General features: G+C 36.6%; 1 protein-coding gene across 2 annotated transcripts in view; it reads left to right on the forward strand.

The window, feature by feature from the left end:
* Positions 1 to 11,732, forward strand: part of LOC124136329 (sacsin-like) — a 39,061-nt gene extending 27,329 nt beyond the window's left edge. For both annotated transcript variants that reach the window (XM_048401438.1, XM_048401439.1), the window contains one exon: positions 1,328 to 11,732. In XM_048401438.1, the coding sequence (XP_048257395.1) occupies positions 1,328 to 1,645 (318 nt within the window). In that variant the 3' untranslated portion in view covers positions 1,646 to 11,732. The remainder of the gene's footprint in view (positions 1 to 1,327) is intronic.
* The last annotated feature ends 10,434 nt before the right edge of the window (positions 11,733 to 22,166 follow it).

Genomic DNA, 22,166 nt, shown 5'->3' on the forward strand with positions numbered 1-22,166 from the left:
CCTCCACTCCTACACCCTGTACTCCTCCAATCCTACACCATGTAATCCTCCCTCCTACACCATGTACTCATCCATCCTACACCATGTACTCATCCCTCCTACACCATGTACTCCTCCCTCCTAGACCATGTACTCCTCCAATCCTACACCATGTACTCCTCCCTCCTACACCATGTACTCCTCCAATCCTACACCATGTACTCCTCCCTCCTACACCATGTACTCATCCCTCCTACACCATGTACTCCTCCACTCCTACACCATGTAATCCACCCTCCTACACCATGTACTCCTCCAATCCTACACCATGTACTCCTCCCTCCTACACCATGTACTCATCCCTCCTACACCATGTCCTCCTCCCTCCTACACCATGTACTCACCCTCCTACACCATGTACTCATCTCTCCTACACCATGTACTCCTCCAATCCTACACAATGTACTCCTCCACTCCTACACCATGTACTCCTCCATCCTACACCATGTACTCATCCACTCCTACACCATGTACTCCTCCAATCCTACACCATGTACTCCTCCAATCCTACACCATGTACTCCTCCACTCCTACACCATGTACTCCTCCAATCCTACACCATGTACTTTTCCACTCCTACACCATGTACTCCTCCCTCCTACACCATGTACTCCTCCACTCCTACACCATGTACTCATCCCTCCTACACCATGTACTCCTCCAATCCTACACCATGTACTCCTCCACTCCTACACCATGTACTCCTCCACTCCTACACCATGTACTCCTCCAATCCTACACAATGTACTCCTCCATCCTACACCATGTACTCATCCACTCCTACACCATGTACTCCTCCAATCCTACACCATGTACTCCTCCAATCCTACACCATGTACTCCTCCACTCCTTCACCATGTACTCCTCTACTCCTACACAATGTACTCTTCCAATCCTACACCATGTACTCCTCCAATCCTACACCATGTACTCATCCACTCCTACACCATGTACTGATCCCTCCTACACAATGTACCCCTCCCTCGTACACTAATTACCCCTCCCTCCTACACTATGTACTCCTCCACTCCTACACCATGTACTCCTCCACTCCTACACAATGTACTCCTCCCTCCTACACCATGTACTACTTCCCGTCATACCATCATTTATCATGCCTCCCACCATTACGCATAATTCACCTCTGATCCTTCTACAATCAATGTATTAGACTATATATTGCTGTCTGCGCATCATTATATACTTGTCACCATGCTCCTCTCCATTCTGCTATTGATCCTAACAATGTTCAAGTATATGTATGTATGTCCGTGTTTGTGGTTCCCAGGCTGCTGAGAAGGCGGTCCTAGCAGTATGGTACAGCAGAAGCTCAACCACAGCAGACACACTAAGAAGCAGCAATGCACTGACAGAAATCACTTCAGGATTGGACAATTCACAGTTGTTGGATTTGGCAACTCAGCTTCAATCTTTAGTTGGCGACTACAGCAGAATGTGCTACCCAGACAGGTTGTCCTTTCCAAGTATTCCTGCTGCTGTATACACAGAGAGTCACGCAAGGCAGGCATGTGTACTTGCAGAGAGTATTCTGGAATTGGTGAAGGAGTTGTTTGATGTATCAGGCGACACCCCTTTGCGTTTTTAGGATGTCAAGAACATTGATGCAGGTGTCAGGTGTCAGGTACACTGTACGTCTGTGTACTTTATATTGAACTTACTTATAAAGTAATAACATGTGCCTACACCATTAGGGTGAGTTTTCCCGTGATTCAGTAGAGTTGTTTTTCCATGTCACACACATGTATATGCACATACCGATTTTAACGATTCAGTACAGATAAAACATGTTAGGAATATTTTAAACAGTCCCAGTTTTTTGGGTTTTTTTGTATTATTATGTCATACAAATGAGCTTGTAAAAATGTTGCGTCATTTTAGGCCAAACCAGAATACCAGAAAAATAACAGTTTTTTGCCCAAACTGACAGCGACATATGCATACCTTCAAGACTGAAACTAACTGCAATCTTGTGTGTAGATTTCATAAATTTTACCAGATAAAACATATTTCAACATAATTATGAAACTGTCATCATGTGTACGGTTTTCATCTTTTGAACTAGATTAATACTATTGTATGTAATAAGTATTTAAATTAATGAAACCTTAACATTTGCATACTTTTTGCGAGTGGAAATTAATGAAACAAATGTCATGTGTGTATGTTTCATGAGTTGGACTGTATTTATGTACATAGTATTTTGCTATAACTTGTTTTTAAATTTCAAGAAAGGAACTGTAGATCAATCTTTATTGTATGTGTATATTCCACAAATTGATCTGGATGAATTGATTATATTTACATCAACTCAAAGCTACATGTACATACTATGAGCGGATCTTAGGTGTATGTATTTCATGTTTCAGCATACTGAAAGCTACATGTACATACTATGAGGGGATCTTAGGTGTATGTATTTCATGTTTCAGCATACTGAAAGCTACATGTACATACTATGAGGGGATCTTAGGTGTATGTATTTCATGTTTCAACATACTGAAAGCTACATGTACATACTATGAGGGGATCTTAGGTGTATGTATTTCATGTTTCAACATACTGAAAGCTACATGTACATACTATGAGGGGATCTTAGGTGTATGTATTTCATGTTTCAACATACTGAAAGCTACATGTACATACTATGAGGGGATCTTAGGTGTATGTATTTCATGTTTCAACATACTGAAAGCTACATGTACATACTATGAGGGGATCTTAGGTGTATGTATTTCATGTTTCAACATACTGAAAGCTACATGTACATACTATGAGCGGATCTTAGGTGTATGTATTTCATGTTTCAGCATACTGAAAGCTACATGTACATACTATGAGGGGATCTTAGGTGTATGTATTTCATGTTTCAACATACTGAAAGCTACATGTACATACTATGAGCGGATCTTAGGTGTATGTATTTCATGTTTCAACATACTGAAAGCTACATGTACATACTATGAGCGGATCTTAGGTGTATGTATTTCATGTTTCAACATACTGAAAGCTACATGTACATACTATGAGGGGATCTTAGGTGTATGTATTTCATGTTTCAACATACTGAAAGCTACATGTACATACTATGAGGGGATCTTAGGTGTATGTATTTCATGTTTCAACATACTGAAAGCTACATGTACATACTATGAGGGGATCTTAGGTGTATGTTTTTTCATGTTTCAACATACTGAAAGCTACATGTACATACTATGAGGGGATCTTAGGTGTATGTATTTCATGTTTCAACATACTGAAAGCTACATGTACATACTATGAGGGGATCTTAGGTGTATGTATTTCATGTTTCAACATACTGAAAGCTACATGTACATACTATGAGGGGATCTTAGGTGTATGTATTTCATGTTTCAACATACTGAAAGCTACATGTACATACAATGAGGGGATCTTAGGTGTATGTATTTCATGTTTCAACATACTGAAAGCTACATGTACATACTATGAGGGGATCTTAGGTGTATGTATTTCATGTTTCAGCATACTGAAAGCTACATGTACATACTATGAGGGGATCTTAGGTGTATGTATTTCATGTTTCAACATACTGAAAGCTACATGTACATACTATGAGCGGATCTTAGGTGTATGTATTTCATGTTTCAACATACTGAAAGCTACATGTACATACTATGAGGGGATCTTAGGTGTATGTATTTCATGTTTCAACATACTGAAAGCTACATGTACATACTATGAGCGGATCTTAGGTGTATGTATTTCATGTTTCAGCATACTGAAAGCTACATGTACATACTATGAGCGGATCTTAGGTGTATGTATTTCATGTTTCAACATACTGAAAGCTACATGTACATACTATGAGCGGATCTTAGGTGTATGTATTTCATGTTTCAGCATACTGAAAGCTACATGTACATACTATGAGGGGATCTTAGGTGTATGTATTTCATGTTTCAACATACTGAAAGCCTTCACATTTGCACGCGTTTCACTATTAGAAATATGAGTCAACCTCTATTGTATGTGTATATTACATTAATTGAACTGGATGAATTGCAAACATTTACATAATACTGAACTTAGTGATAGCTGCAGCATGTGCATACCTTGAGTAGAACTTAATTCAAATCTTTGTCAGACATATATATTTCGTGATTTGAAGTAAATTAATACTCTTCTATGTAATTAGTATTGAACTTACTGACAACCATAACATTTACTTACTTTTCACTACTGGACATTAATGAAACCTTTGTCATGTGTATATATTTCATAATTTGGACTGTTTCTATCCGGGGACTCAACCAAAAAAAAGTACTAGAATCTGTACTTTATTAAGAAAGTGTTATCCCAAATATAACATTTGTTACATTTGACCACTTTCTAAATGGCATTGTGTATTCTTAATATTCAACATACTCAATGCCATAACATGTTCATACATTTCAAGGAAGCAACTTATAATAAACCTTTTTTGTATGTGTATATTACAGAAATTGACCTGGATGAATTGCAAAACATTTACAAAACACTGAACTGAGTGATTATTAAGTTGCGATATGTGCAATCTTTGTCATGTGTATATATTTCATGATTTGGACTGTTTCTTCTCATTGTTTATCAGCTTAATATTCAACATACTCAATGCCATGACATGTTCATACATTTCAAGGAAGCAACTTATAATAAACCTTTTTTTGTTTTGTATATGGCATAAATTGAACTTGATAAATTCAAAACATTTACATAATACTGAACTTAGTGATAGCTGCAACATGTGCATACCTTGAGTGGAACTTAATTCTATCTTTGCCATGTGTATATATTTATTGATTTGGTCTGTTTCTATCCATTGTTTATCAATTTAATATTCAACATACTGAAAGCCATAACATGTTCATACATTTCAAGGAAGGAACTTATAATGAACCTTTTTTGTGTTGTATATTACATAAATTGAACTTGATAAATTCAAAACATTTACATAATACTGAACTTAGTGATAGTTGCGATATGTGCAATCTTTGCCATGTGTATATATTTCATGATTTGGACTGTTTCTATCCATTGTTTATCAATTTAATATTCAACATACTGAAAGCCATAACATGTTCATACATTTCAAGGAAGGAACTTATAATGAACCTTTTTTGTATGTGTATATTACATAAATTGAACTGTATGAATGCAAACATATACATAATACTGGACGCAGTGATAGTTGCGACATATGCAATCTTTGTCAGGTGTATATATTTTATGATTTGAAGTAAATTAATACTTTTCTATGTGATTAGTATTGAACTTACTGACAACCATAACATTTACTTACTTTTCACAACTGGACATTAATGAAACCTTTGTCATGTGTATATATTTCATAATTTGGACTGTTTTTATCCATTGTTTATCAATTTAACATTCAACATACTGAAGGCCACAACATGTTCATACATTTCAAGGAAGCAAATTATAATAAACCTTTTTTGCATTGTATATTGTATAAATTGAACTGGATGAATGCAAAACATTTACAAAAAAATGAACTTAGTGATAGCTGCTACATGTGCTTACTTTGAGTAGAACTTAATTCAATCTTTGTCAGGTGTCCATTTTTCATGATTTGAAGTAAATTAATACTCTTCTATGTAATTAGTATTGAATTTACTGACATCCATAACATTAAAATACTTATCACGACTGGACATTCATGAAACCTTTGTCTTGTGTATATATTTCATGATTTGGACTGCTTGTTGCCATTGTTTATCAACTTAATATTCAACATACTGAAAGCCATAACATGTTCATACATTTCAAGGAAGGAACTTATAATGAACCTTTTTTGTATGTGTATATTACATAAATTGAACTGGATGAATGCAAACATATACATAATACTGAACTCAGTGATAGTTGCGACATATGCAATCTTTGTCAGGTGTATATATTTCATGATTTGAAGTAAATTAATACTCTTCTATGTAATTAGTATTGAACTCACTGACAACCATAACATTTACTTACTTTTCACAACTGGACATTAATGAAACCTTTGTCATGTGTATATATTTCATAATTTGGACTGTTTCTATCCATTGTTTATCAAATTAACATTCAACATACTGAAGGCCACAACATGTTCATTAATTTCAAGGAAGCAACTTATAATGAACCTTTTTTGTATTGTATATTGTATAAATTGAACTTGATGAATGCAAAACATTTACAAAAAAATGAACTTAGTGATAGCTGCTACATGTGCTTACTTTGAGTAGATCTTAACATTTTTCATGATTTGAAGTAAATTAATACTCCTCCATGTAATTAGTATTGAACTTACTGACAACCACAACATGTACATACTTTTCACGACAGTAAATTAATGAAACCTTTGTTATGTGTATATATTTCATATCTAAACTGTATAAAGTACAAATGAACTTGATATTGAACTAACTGAAAGCTTTAATATTTGCATTATTTAACGACTGGAAATTAATTAAAGCTTTGTCATGTGTATATGTGTCATGATTTACACTGTATTTATACACATTATTTATCCACTTACTATTCCAAATAGAACTTTAAATAAGCCCAAATTGTATGTTTATAGTACATGATGTGAACTGAATGAAACAAACAAAACTTGACATACAGATTAACTTCCTGAAAGCCATAACGTGAATGCATTACACGAGTGGAAATTAATTAAACCCATGGCATGTGTACAGTATATATTTCATTATTTGATCTGTATTTGTGTACATTTGTATAAACTTAATATTCATTATACAGAAAGCCATGGCATGTTTCGGTCAAAAGTCAACCTTTATTGTATGTGTATTTTACATAAAGTGACCTGAATGAATTGCAAATATTTACATAAACCTGAACATAGTGAAAAGCTGCAACGTGTGCATACCTTGAATATAACTTAATATAATCATGATTTGAACTACATTAATACTATTATATTTAATTAACATCGAATTGAGGGAGTGTGGTTGTGTGTTATTTTGTTGTTTTAGGGTTTTAGCTTGGTGAGAGCACGGTCTCGAGCTTTTAGATGCGGCCTAGTGGGCCTGTTTCAATTAAGAAAATACCTAATGCTTTAAACGTTTTGTAGGTCGTTTAGTGGGTTTAGAAGTGTTGCCAGAGACATTTGGTTGTTACAGTTTATTGTTGATTTGAGGGTTGTTCTGTGTTGTTGTTAGTGTGTGCAGTGTAATAGTGCATGTTCAGGTGTTTCTATAAGGTTACAGTGGGGACATTTATCTGTTTGGTGTTTTCTGATTTTGCGTAGGTGAGAGTTTAGTTTAGTGTGTTCTGTCTGTAATTTGATTATTGCCCTGTCAAATTTTTTCATTTATGTAGGGGGGTTTTGAGTGGCTTTTGGAGCATCTATTTTAGTTAACAGATTTATTTCTGATATTAGTTTTGCCACTTTTGGAAGATTGTACTCTTAGTGATACTTTTAATCTTGGTTTCAGATATTGGCAGGTTGATGCTTATTTCTTCAAATTTTAGTGATGCTTTGGCTGCTTTGTTGGCGTGTTAGTTACCAAACACTCCGATGTGGGCAAGGATCCATACGAATTCTTTACCTAGATTGTGGAGTTTGTTTGAGCTTTTGAGTATCTGTTGAGTTAATCCAGGTCGATTTTTTGGTGTTTTTGTTTTCAGTGGCTTAGGTCTACTTAGTGAGTCAGTGAGGATTATTTTTTTTTTAATTTTGGGGTTATGTAGAGCTGTGGCCATCCCCATTATTTGGCCGTGAAAATTGATTGATTATTTGAGAGTCTGTAGCATTTTGTTTCTTTTGTGGGTTGGTATATATGGATGCCGAATCCTGTGTGTTTTGAGCACAGGTCAGAGGACCCGTCTGTTTAGATGTGACACCAATTGGGCCATTTTTCGTGTATGTATGATAGTGTGATAGCTTTAGCGGTATTAGGGTTGGTTTCTTTATTTAGTTTGAAGGAGATTGTTGTGTCTATATTGGGGATTTGTCATTTGGGTGTGAAAATGTTGTTTGGTTTTCTGTTTAGTCTTAAATCGTTTAGGTTGTGTATGTTTAAGTAGTTGATTGTGCGTTGAGAGATTAGTGTTAATCGTGGGTTTTTCCTGCTAGTATTTGGTGTTTTAGGCTTATATTGTTTTTAAGGATGTGTTGGATTGGGGTATTATGTTGGGTTGAGACCCAAAAATTTATTGTTAACTTTCTCGGTGTTAATTCAAGGGAATTTCGGCCGTTAGGGCCTGCAGTGAGGTAAGCGAGGTGCCTTGTTGTGTGCAAGTGATTATCTTAGTGTTGTGTTTAAGCTATTGTATATTCGGTATCCATAGTCTATTTTGGATCTAATTAATGATGTGTATAATGATAGTAGGGTCTCCTTGGACGCCCCCCAGTTGGAACCTGTCAGGCAGCGTAGTGTATTTCTGTCTTTACTGCATCTATTTAGTAGGTCTTTAATGTGAGCACCCCAGGTTAGATGTTCATCAAAGATTATAGTCCTAGAAATTTGGTCTGTTTTGTGAAATGTATAGGATTATTGTTTAGTTGTACTTTGGGGGGGTTTGCAAGCATGTTTTTGTGTTTGAAAACTCTCCCTGTGTTTTTTTCCGGTATGTAGTGAGAAGCCCTATTTATTTGCCAATAATTGTATTCTGTTTAATGGTTTCTGCAATAATTTTTGTGCCATATTTATGCTTCTAGTGCGGATCCAAAGGGCCCCGTCATCTGCATATTTAGATGTTTGAACTTTATTTGATATTCCCTCGAATATTTCGTTTATCATAATGTTGAAAAGAGTTGGGCTTAGAATGCTGACTTGGGTCGTGCCATTTTCTAGGGGACACTGGTCCGATAGCGTTTGGTTGATTCCGACGGTTGTTTTGCGATTTGTTAGGAAGTCTTAACTATAGAATATTATTCGGCCCTTGAGTCCTGCTTTTTGGAGTTTTTGTATTAGTCTGTTATGCCACACCATATCGAAAGCTTTAGAGAAATCTATAAATATGCCTACTGTATATTGTTTGTTCCATTGACCCGTTTTAATGTCTTGTTCTAATCGGGCGAGGTTGTCTGAGGTTGAGCAGCCTGGGGTGAATCCACTTTGGTCCTGGTTTATATTATCTTTTTGGTCTAAGTTGTGTTGGAGTCTATTTTTGACCATTGCTTCCATGATGTTACATAAATTTGGGGTTAGGGAGACTGGTCTGTAAGAATTTACCTCGCCTTCTGGTTTGTTCGGCTTTGGTATTGGGATGACCAAAGCCTCTTTCCTTGAAGTCAGACGCTGACCGTTTTGGTAGATGAGATTGTATAGTTTAAGAAGTGATTCCAGATATTTGTGGGTAGTTGTTTAATTATTTGGTATGAGGTTAGGTCCAGACCGAGGGCTGTTCCTTTTTCCGATTGTTTAAAACATGGTGTGTTACTCTGTTGGGTATGGTTGATTTATTTCTAAGTCGGGTAATTTGACATTTATTTTCATTTTTTAATTGTTTTTGGAATTCCTCAGAGAATTACTATTGCTACTAATGCCTGAGAAGTGATTTGCTAGTTTATTTGCTTTTTGTCTAGGGTTTGTTGAGTTATTCATGATTGATGTTTTTTTGTTCGTTAAATGCTTTGGATTGCATGTTTTTTACGCCATACTGTTTTTGCGTCTGTGTGATGGTTTATTTCTTTGCAGAATTTTCTCCAGGTTTTGGGGTGTTTTTTTATGTTTTGACGAGGTTTTGTACTTGGTGTTTTAGTTGATGTGCTAGCTTTAGATGTGTGTGGTCTCGTTTAGCTTTGTTAAATGCGCTTTTGCTTTTTTTTCTTGTCCCTTCAATTTCCTTATGTTGATAATGAAGGTCATGCAGAGGTTATAATCCTTATGTGTAATCCACTTGGAGGAAATGAGGAGACTGCTTGTAATGAATGCTTTGTCGGGAGATATGACCTTTCATTTTTTTTAATTCTCACAAGTACAGGATCAATTTGATAATTAAATCTAACTTCGACTGGCTTATTCATTGCACAAATAAACGTGCATGGTACACGGTGCATAATTTGCCTGATGACTGATGTGGGCATCTATCACATCTATCTATTTCAACATTTCATTTCAAAGTTTTGAATGTGTCATCAGTCTTGAAAAATGAAATGATATTATTTTTCTTATATATATATATCAACATAATTCTAAACTTAATAATTCAAAATTAATCTCATCAAACATCAAATCACATATGTATTTTTAACTGTTACAGTGTGACAAAGGCCGTCAGTCTGGAAAACTTAATGAGATTTTTTAGTTCTAATATCAACCAGCTGATTCTTAACAGTAACTAAATAATTTGAAATCAATAGTGAATAATGATCAAATAAAATGTATGCATCTTGTCTCGACAGTGTGTACGTGGATGTGTGTTAGCGCTTGTATATGCTTGCTACAAAAGTCCAAAATAGTCTCAAATTCTCTCCATTTCTTGGGCCTATTTGACAAAAGGCACACGTAGTAAACTGACAATGTGATAATGTTACTTACTTGACAAACGGTATTCGATGTGGTTTTTAAGTAGTAAATAATACTGCATGCATGTATGACTAATCACTCGTGGTTTATATTGAATAACCTATAAATAAAGGCAATGGTTTGGAATACCATATAGATGTGATTTGAACACATCCACGTCTCGTACAAAACCTTGATACTGTTCAATTTTAGTCACAACAATGTGAATGTTCTACATACATTTCACACTTAGTTATCAGTACTGGATTTGGTTAATAGCTCTATATAATCTTAAGTAGATTACTCTTGATCCTTGCTAAACATACTCTATTTGTGTAGTTTCTATTTTTATGATTTGTAACAGAACAGTTGATAGTGTTAAAAAGAAAAGACTTGTGCATTTAGTTCATGTTGATGATTACTAGACAGTGAATATGATAACTGGTACTAAATATGATAACTGTATTGAATATGATGACAGTACCGAATATAACAGTACTGAATATGATAACAGTACTGAATATGATAACAGTACTGAATATGATAACTGTACTGAATATGATAACAGTACTGAATATGATAACAGTACTGAATATGATAACAGTACTGAATATGATAACAGTACTGAATATGATAACAGTACTGAATATGATAACTGTACTGAATATGATAACAGTACTGAATATGATTCTGTTTACCGCAAAAGATAACGATGACTGAATATTATTACCACAACTGAATAGTCCCACGTAAGATTCGGGTTAGAATTGGCCTTCAACATCCCATGCTTGTCATGGGCGACTAACAGGATCAGGTGGTCAGGCTTAGTGACTTGTACAGAATTATTGTCGTGATGTCGATCACTGGATTGTCTGGTCCAGACTCGATTATTTACCGGCCAACGTCATTAAGCTGGAGTATTGCGGAGTGCCACGTTAAACAACATACAAACTACTACTACTACTACTACCACTACTACTACTACTATTGTTGTAATGAACCTGATCACTGTTTTTGTTTGTTGTTTAACCTCGACACTTGGCAATATTCCAGCTATACGATGGCGGGGAAATGATTACTAGTACTGATCATGAATATAATGACTTGTACTGAATATGTATGTGCTTCTGCTTTTTGTCCCATTACCCAATCATTTATTAAAATATTCTAACTTTGTAAAAGTCGTTGTTTTATATCTCAACAGCAGTAATGTTATGAATATACAACATGAGTGAGTAAGTTACTCTTGGGCACGCCAGAAACCTAGGATTGTGGGTTCGAATCCTGGTTCGCCCCGATTATGATTCTAGGTTTGTCAGCACCATACCCGTGCTCGTGGGTTTCACCGAAGTGGTAAACGTCTAAGACCAGCATCACTTCGGGCTTTCCTCCCACATTAAGCTGACACGCCACGACATAACTGGAATATTGTTAAAAGCGGCGTTAAGCCCAACTCACTCTTGTCCTTGTGCACCCAAAGAATACGTCTTCATGGTTTTATTCTAAAAAGATAATTTCATTAAAAAATTAAAAACATAATACGATAAAATTTGCATAATATACAACTGCTGATTGGTATCTTAGACATATTATCTTCGAAAATCTTTAAAATTACTTCTTTTTTTCAAACATAGTAGTTGCCATGTGGTTTTAAATTCATTGCTTATTTATTTTTACACAAAATTACCAAGCCACAGATTACTTTTTACAGGCTGATGCAGGAATGACTGATGGTTAAATCGACACGGGAATCGATTTTAACAGCAGTTCTTTCAATTTTCAATTCCATAAAAAAGCTCGGTATATTTTCTTTTGCTCCACTGTTTGGTTACTTGGCAATTATATTTCCCTTCTGTCAAACAAATCTGTAAACTAGGCAAGAATATACGGACTGTCACGTAAATTATCAGCCTTAATGGGGTGGCTTATAAAGATTACGTATACCTAGTAGACACACTGACATAGAAGATGGTCAGGGCGCACTTGTAGGTGCATACAACGGACACGTTATGAATGAAACACAGGGAAACAAGGGAGATCACCCTGAAATCCTTGTCTACACGTATTACTTTGTGAAGTAGTCGTAATATATCAGAGGTTCGGACACCCCGCACTGGAAGCAAAATAAACTCTTTTACTTTTGGTGTGGTGTTTACATGCGATTGACGATGGAATGCTACAAGATACAGTTAACCTATAGCTTCGTACATTGGAATAAATACATTTTTCGTACATATGTCTTATTTGAGGCAAATAAATTCATTAATAATGTTTACCGAGCCTGTTATAAGCGCTAGCCTTTAATCGCACAATCAACTGCTTTTGGCAGATATTTCTTAAGAATGTAAAAAGGGTTTTGTCGCTTTTATTTAATAAACTCCAAATCACGTTTGAAATAACTGATTTCACCCTGGTATGAACAGAAGAACTAGCAATAGCTTCCGTGGTATCGTTCTTTTTTAAACTCATTGAAATGATGGCGCGCTTGTCAGGACTTCCCCCAGAGAGGAATCGTACGGAGTAAACGATCTGATTTTAATGAGATTGCGTGTTCTCGGCGCTCTCCAGGCGCTCTTTCGATGATACGCCGTACGAAGGTTACCTGAAGCCACGGACCTATACAAGTCCGTGCTGAAGCGCACAACAATTCACTGTTAAACCGCGCGTAGCACGTCTAGTTAACAGGTTCAAAGATAGCTATGTAAAAAACCCATTCCGTTCCATTTGCAGAACGCAAATTATTGTCAACTAACGTGTCATAAGTTCATAACAAATGCTACATGGTATGGTCGTGGGTGTTCTACGAAATAGAAAAGGCAGTGAGTAGAGGTACCCATGTCAGCTGTTTGTTATTTTATAAATATAAAATTGCTAAAAATCGGTGACAGTCATCATCATTTTCATCATTTATGAAAGGACGTTCGATTTCAAGATAGCTTAACATTACCGTTATCATGACCTAGTCTTTATCAGATCCAATTAAGAAGATACGCAGAAGTATTGAGGAGTGACAGAAACGTTTACTATTAAGCAATATTTGTACAGATAATCGGGAAATGGTATGCCATGTGCTTATACAATGTCCGAATATAACAGAAGGATTTAATCGGGATTCGACAAATTATAAAGACAAAAGATGTGTCCAAACTAGCCTAAAACGGGCTTTGGGCAATCTCCATAACATCAGATATTTTGCACCCATATCCTACCTCTCTGCCTGGAGATCTGACAAATCCTCCATAGAAGATCGGGTGGGGTGAATTTTTTCAACTGCCATGCATTCAGCGTCGAAGTTTCTATATTGTCGGAACGGACGGAAGAAGCATTCAGAGTAGCACATATATATATTTCTGTAATTCGAAAACAATTAGAATTTATCTTCAGCAAGCCATACTTGTCTTAAGATCCTACTAACGGGATCGGATGGTCAGGCTCGGTGACTTGGTAGATGCAAGCCATCGTATCTCAATTACGTAGATTGATGTTCATGATGTCAATCACTGGATTATCGGGTCCAGAGTCGATTATTTACAAACCGCCGTCATAATTTTAGTTGGAATATTGCTCAGTGCGGCGTTAAACAACAAACAAAAACAAACTCGATAGCGAACGTATACGGGCAGTTCCAGGTGGAAATAAAAGTTTTTAGATTTGTCTTCATACAGAGGGGTACCTATTCTGATTAGACTAATTATTTAGCAACAAACAAATTGGAAAAATGTACAAGTTTGTTTGCAAGAAAATAAGACCGTATTATAGCACGAATACACGTTGTCGGTTAGTAATAAAAGAAATTATGTGCACATGCGATAGAGAATATCCCAAGGCAATCTCACAGTCAGTGAACGGGCATGATGTTACACCAAAGTCCGGCTTTATCCTGGCAGGCAGATGGAATAGAACATCGAGAATGGACTTCACATTTTGTATACCCATGCGGGGAATCGAACCTTGGTCCGAGACGACCTGAAGTTTTAACCAGAGGACAAACGCATATGCGTGTACTATTTAATCCCTATTCTTAGATATTAGTAATTCATGTTATGATATCGATAAAATAATCCAACCCATGCTCGCCGTAAAAGGCGACTATGCTTGTCGTAAAAGGCGACTAACGGGATCGGGTGGTCAGGCTCGCTGACTTGGTTGATGCATGTCATCGTATCTCAATTGCGTAGATCGATGCTCATGATATCAAACACTGGATTTTCTGGTCCAGACTCGATTATTTACAGACCGCCGTCATATAGCTGGAATATTGCTGAGTGTGGCGTTAAACAACAAACCAACCAACCAACCGACAAAATAATCATTGATATCACACAAAAATTGAAAATATCATTGAATAGTTACGAAATTGTGTTTTCTGAAACCCATTAATGATATATGAAAGAAGAATTACTGTTGTCAATAAATATGTGATATTACAAGTTTTAGTTTAAGATATTGCTAATGAGAATTCTTGATATCAATAAATGAATTTTTGATATCACATTATTATAGAATAATAAAACGGCGCCTCGTAGAATTTTTAAGGCATCCGACTCCAATGTGGGCATCTTGACTCCAAGGCACCTGTGAAGATCCGGGTTAGAATAGGTCTTCAGCAACCCATGCTTGCCGTAAAAGGCGACTATGCGTGTCGTAAAAGGCGACTAACGGGATCGGGTGGTCAGGCTCGCTGACTTGGTTCATGAATGTCATCGATCCCAATTGCGTGGATCGATGCTCATGATGTCAATCACTGGATTGTCTGGTCCAGACTCGATTATTTACAGACCGCCGTCATATAGCTGGAATACTGCTTAGTGCGGCGTAAAACAACAAACAAACTCCAAGGCGGGCATTTAGGATTAGAATTGGACCCCAGAACCTATGCTAGTCTAAATCGAAATTATTCCGATGGTCAGGCTCGGTGACTTGGTTAACTGTCTGTCATCGTACCCACGATGCTCACAGTATCAATCACTGGTTTAGACCCATAAAGATCCGGGGAAGAATAGGTCTTCAGCAACCCGTAACAGGCGACTATGCTTGTCGTAAGAGGCGACTAACGGATCGGGTGGTCAGGCTCGCTGACTTGCATGGTTTGTCGCAGACTGGAAGAGTTGACAGGCCGCCGTCATACATGTGGAATATTGCTTGATGCGGGTTAAACAACAACCTAGCAAACAAACGAAGACGGTGACGAGTGAAGGTAAAATCTATAATACAGGTTCTGCATGATTGATGCCTGTTCACTTCAGCAGAGGTGACACGACATTGACAGAGTCGTGTGCCAGCTGGAAAGATACATTTATAAGTCACATGTCAGTGTAACCGTGGTCTTCGTTAGACCCCGTAGGCTCTCTGGAGCAGGAAAGGCATCCATTGCCCCATGCTTGTCGTAAACGTTGACCCTAATGGAGATCAAGTGGTCAACTAATATACCCGTGAAGATCCGGGGTGGAATAGGTCTTCAGCAATCCATGCTTGCGGTAAAAGGTGACTATGCTTGTCGTAAAAGGCGACGAACGGGATCGGGGGGTCATGCTCGCTGACTTGGTTGATGCATGTCATCGGTCCCAATTGCGTGAATCGATGTTCTTGGTGTCAATCACTGGATTGTCTGGTCCAGACTCGATTATTTTCAGACAGCCGTCATATAGCTGGAACATTGCCGTGTGCGGCGTCAAACAACAAACAAACAAACAAACTTATGTTATATATTGTCCTGCTTCGTTTTTTTCCAAATCGAACAAATTAGGAAGGTAAATTTAGAAGAAAAACATTTCATTGACATATTGAAAATATTTAGGCTGACTGTATGAATGAGGGTTATTTCCCTTTGTCTAATATATGACACTAAATATGAACAGGCTCGCTTTGACTAGCATTTGATGTGATCACCCATGACGGTGTGGGTTTCTATATGTACATAGTATATGATGTATACATGCTGATAGGATGTCAAAAGATGAATATGAAGACTAGGTACTTGAATGAGGGTACGTCTTGTGAATATAACATAATTTAATATCTGATCGTTTGTTAAACAAATAAAAATGGACTACAAGGTTTTCATTTCTCCATGTCATAATACTTCTTTTTGTCTTTATAGCGCACAAACACAATAAATAAAGTAGCAATTGATTTCTATTTAAACGGACATTTTCTACCCGCTGCTGTTAAACTGTTAAACCTGCTGTTAAACTGGGCGTAAATTATTTATTATTCTATTGAACGGTTGGAATTGTATACCAACAAAAGGTAATTTACTCGTTGTTGATTCCGGGACAAGTTACCATTCCATAACAATGGAGTCGTCAAAAAATATCACGAACTTGTTTTGTGGAAAGCAGCTGCGTTAACAATTTTGAATGGTATGCACTGTAACAAAGTAAATAATGGCATACTATAAAAGAAAAACATTAGATTTTTTACTGTTGTAACTCTATTTGAACGAAAATAAATTATTATGATACTTTTTTCCCTCTTGTTGGAAAATATTTCATTTCAACGGATAAAAAAAGTTTTCAATCAGCTTTCATAAATATGTATAGACATCACACTGAAAATGTCTGTCTCATCTGTATTGATAAAATATTCAAGAGAATTCAACGTTTTGATTACGCGTGATATCAACACCTGGTTGGCCGTAGCGGTTTAGCAGACGACGGTTTTCGGAACAGGTGCTTGTTACGTCATGCTTATCACGTGACCCGGGTTTCCCCAACAACACCCTATGCTACACACAAATATGGCGGACAGGCGCGGCAAGCATGAAAGACTAGCAACTATGTAAGTATGTATGCTTGAGTTTATCCTTGTAAATGAACAAGGGTAAGAGAAAAATCTATGTGTTATTGTCTTGTCGTAGGAACGGCGATGAGCGAGATCTCTGACAAAGAGTCATAAATCAGAAACTCTCAAGGACCTCGCGCTGTCAAGCCCCAGATTTCGACTAGGCAACGTAATCTTACTTGACGTGTGTGTTTGATTCGCTGATTCAAGTAGATCTTTACCTTACCGGACGAGTTGACATCGGCATGTATATGTTAAACGGACATTGGAGGTGCCACAATGGTTCTCACAGTCCTTATTTTGTATTTAGCAAAGTTATTGAAATTGAATATTACGATGCCTATTGACAGCCGTGTTACATGTAAAATTGACACCTGTTGAATCAGTTTCGATTATTTGTGTATCTGTGATATGTGTAGTGTTTTCCTGTGTGATTAGAATGGTGAAACAATTAATTTGAAATTATGCTCAATTGGTATTCAAAGAATTTTTCACTGTTTTATTCATTGATGCATTAGAAGCAACTAATTAACATTGTCATTAATGATAGCATTAGGGCTGGGATGGGTAACTCGGGTACAAGGGTCAGGTGGGTCCTGAGTAGGACCCGGTTACCGTGATATATTGTTTAATGACAAAAACTCACTATTAAACAGTGGTTACACTACAAGTTGCTAATTTTTGCATTTCTTTCTGACGATGCACACATTCCTTTTGACTTGTATATGTTTGAGAAAAGATAAAGCTTCACTCAACTTCAGTGAATGCATGGTCTGATTGTTTAATAAATGTATTGAGATAGTTTTGGCCCAGGACTGCAATAAAACATTAACCAATCAGACATTTTTTTTCCAACTCTTGAGACCTGCAGTGGGTACCCGGGTAGGGTCGGGTTATAGCTAGGGTGTCGGGTACCCGGGTAGTAAATTTAGACTCGTCCCAGCCCTAGATAGCATAAAGGTTTCTGGCCAAATATCAGCTGTTTGAAAGGAGCATGTGACTAATATTCGTCAGCGAGTTTATGTATAGTGTATGATATTTGTTACATGATCCTGTGGTTTCCTGTATTTATATTTATGCATTGAATAGATATGAAGCAACAATGTAACTCTTGGATTTAATTATCCTTCAACCTTTTGTTATGTGAGAAACAATGTGCAACATTGTAGATATGTGATATTTACAAATATAATGACAACACAAACACAGTCACATAAATAAACTTCATATTATTTGTAATAAAGTTCTGTACACATTACAGAAATACATATGAACAATTCCTCATTATTATCAGCCATGAACATTGTCTCTCCACCTATTCAAGGAATTCCTGTTTACACTTCTCTCACACCACAAGGTCTAATACGAAATTCGAATTTTTAAGCTACCCACACATTTACCCATGGTGATGTCTTTCATACCCCATTTGGTTTCAACAAAGACTTGCTCCAGTTAACATGTGTGTTTTTTTACCCCCTGCTGTATGTTCAAGGACAATGTGTTCAGTATACAATAGCACCATGAATTCTGTTATAATTCACACACACACACATACACACACACACAGATATTAAAAACAACAACTTCAAATAAAACTTTTCAAAACAAGGAATGAAACCTTTTTTAGCACAGATACATGAAATACTGTAGGCTGTTTGTCAGTTTCACTTAGCGGCATTTTTGGAAAGTACAATCTCTCTGCGACTATAGCTGGAGGTACATGTGGATTTTGAAGAGCACTTCACATGACTGGTTTCTTAGTGATGTGTTAGCATCATGAAATGATTTCATTATCAGTATTTCAAACCCATGGTACCATTCAGTGTGTATTACTTATCAAAGTAGTTGGTAGATAATGATTGATAAACATACATCAAGATTTTAGAATTATAAAAGTAGCGTAGGATATCAGCAAAATATTTCTCAATTACAATTTCAGTTATTTGGTTTTGAAGCCCCCAGTTTTTATCTGGATAAACCCGATGACAAGTGTTGCAAGTTGATTAATATAGTTTTAATCAAGCTCCAGAATGGTAAATCACAGCCAGTACCTTGTAGGTCTCTGTTAGTAACAAGTACATTCATTTCTTATCATGCAGAGGCTAGACCTTGGCATATGGGAGTGTTAAACCAAGTCGGACTGTTTACTTATGTTCTAGCCTATGTAGACAAATTGTAACTGTAAAAGATTAAGGAGCACGGTAGAGGTTGGTGTAATTCAAAGATAGACAAGTCTAAACCCCTTTTGTGGCAAACTTGTTATCACAAGTCTAAAATATCTACATTTGTCAACCTTTCCCTCCTTTATGCTTTATATCTAAAAATATATTTTGTTTTGTTTTTTATTTATTTTTTTATCTTGCTAACAATGTTATTGTTGGAAAATATGTGTTAATATACAATTAATGTTCTTTCAATGTATGTTTTTCTATGCTGTATTTTCTGAGAGTGCCACGAGATATTATTTTAAGCATACACTTGATAAAACATTGCAAAATAAAGTCTGTTAGAAATATATAACACTGAGCTGATGTAAAGAAGTTTTCTATATTAGAAAGGCCGCAAATTATGGTTGATTGGGTAATATGATATTTTCTATGTGCCTTTGTTGACATTTTGACACAACATTTATGAGATTATTTTTGAGTTCATAAACAAGCGTGCTTGATAAGAGCCAGCTATGGGAAAAGACTGAGGCGTCACATAACACATGCCTTGTTGACTACAGCACTAGCCTTGGTAACTAAGGACCCTTATTGATGAGTGCCGATGTATATGGATGTTAATTAGTGGCTCAGTGACTCTCACTTGTGACTGTTCTGTACACTGGTGATACGTACCAGCAGTAGGAACAGTACCAGTGATTTACAGTGGAACAAACATATGACGTACTGTAAACCAGAGCTCCAGATAAGCTTTTGGTGTTGTGGGTATTTTACCCATGCATTCTAAAATCATTGGGTATCAGTAATTCTATCTGGGTATTCAAATATCTGTTGCCCACTAGTTTTTACACATGTGGGTATTTAAGTTAAATATTTGAAAACACTATTCATCTAGTGCCTGCAAACTGGTGTTGTGTGGGTTCATGAGCTTTATAGGACTCGAAAATACCACGATACTTCCACAAGAAAGTGTGATGGCAAATGATCATGATGTTACTGTCATTGTGGAGTTTGGCAAGGTTGACGGAATGCCCGTTTATAATTTCAAAATAAGTTGCTGATTTGCTAATCGAATATGCATGGTTACTTCACAATATTTTGATGATACGCACAAGTTTTATTTTTGTAGCATATCTGTAATGTTCGTTGCGTATTTGATACGCTTGGATTTTATTTTACTGCTTAATTCTGCATTTCTGATGCGTATTTTACGCAGATACGCAGCTTATCTGGAGCTCTGGTAAACTACAGTTATGACGAACTCAAAGGGACCACGGATTTTAGTTTCTTATAACCGTAGTTTGTTATAAGAATACACAGCACATATGCAGCAAATGGCCGGGACCAAAAAACATTTTCTTATATCCATCCGTTCGTTATAAGCATGTTCGTTATAAATGTAGCTTACTGTATATCAAATGTAGCCACGTGTAATGCTCCTGCAAATAGTCTTTGACATGGAGGATTTGTTACCTGGTGATTGCAGGAACAAATCATTTACTTTCGTGTCGGATTCGGGTGGAATGTGAGACTTGGTGCACTGGTTTGCTATATATTCGTTTCTGATAAATCACAAGATGTGTTTATTCATTCGTCACCACTCACTAAAGTTAGTCCTGATAAGAGACCAACTCTAAAATAATACAGTGTCTATTATTTAGTAATTAAGTTAATACAGGCTGGCTTTGGATGTGGGTCCAAATTAATTATTACACTGCTTTAAACTGGAGAAAAACAAACTAAGTAACAGAAGCCATACCTAAGAAGGGATCAAGGGCTGGCTCTAGTAGAGGACATGCATGGTTAACTAACTGAGGAAGCAGTTCAAACGTTCTATGTTGGATAAAGACCGCCTCCGTGGTCTAGTGCTAGAGCGTCCACCCAGATAGCAGAAGGTCCAGGGTTCGATGACCGGCCGCGTCATACCAAAAGACGTTAAAAGATGGTATTTGTTGTTACCCTATCTGGAACTCGGCATAAAGAAGCTAAAACAAGGACTGGTCGGCTCGGAGTCAGTATACTGTGTCCAAGAAATAATAATCATATAGATACACAGTCCAAGAAATAATTATCCAATCAATACACAGTCCAAGAAATAATTATCTAATAGATACACAGTCCAAGAAATAATTATCTTATAGATACACAGTCCAAGAAATAATTATCATATAGATACACAGTCCAAGAAATAATTATCATATTATAATAATTATTTCTTCGACTGTGTGAAAGCATCCAGTATTAGGCAAAGTCAAGGCCAATATAAGTGCAATCTCAGCATGCGTTTTTAACAAATCATTTTGAAGTCAAGATTCTGAAATCTGTTTCAAAATAAACATCAGTATGCCATAGAAAGTCAGATGCATCCTTTCCAACAAATCAGTGATCTGGCACCAGTGTAACTAAGAGATATTAGACTAGAACTATATAAAAGTTTGACCTGCAAAGAGAAAGTATTTCTTATGCTTGTATCAAAAGCCTTTGTACTTACTATCCTGATGAACAGTGTTAACTGAATACAGATTGCATGAATGTTCCATTACAGGGATAATTAGGAGTTGTTTCCCTTTGTTTGTTCTCTGCTTTAGTGACTGTGGTGTTGACTTTCAGACCCTCTGTTGTCTCACTCTGGTGTCTCAGTCAGGTATCGCAACTAGCCCAC

The sequence above is a fragment of the Haliotis rufescens genome, unplaced genomic scaffold (genome assembly GCF_023055435.1).
Source record: "Haliotis rufescens isolate VD_foot unplaced genomic scaffold, xgHalRufe1.0.p SCAF_22, whole genome shotgun sequence".
Classification (NCBI taxonomy): domain Eukaryota; kingdom Metazoa; phylum Mollusca; class Gastropoda; order Lepetellida; family Haliotidae; genus Haliotis; species Haliotis rufescens.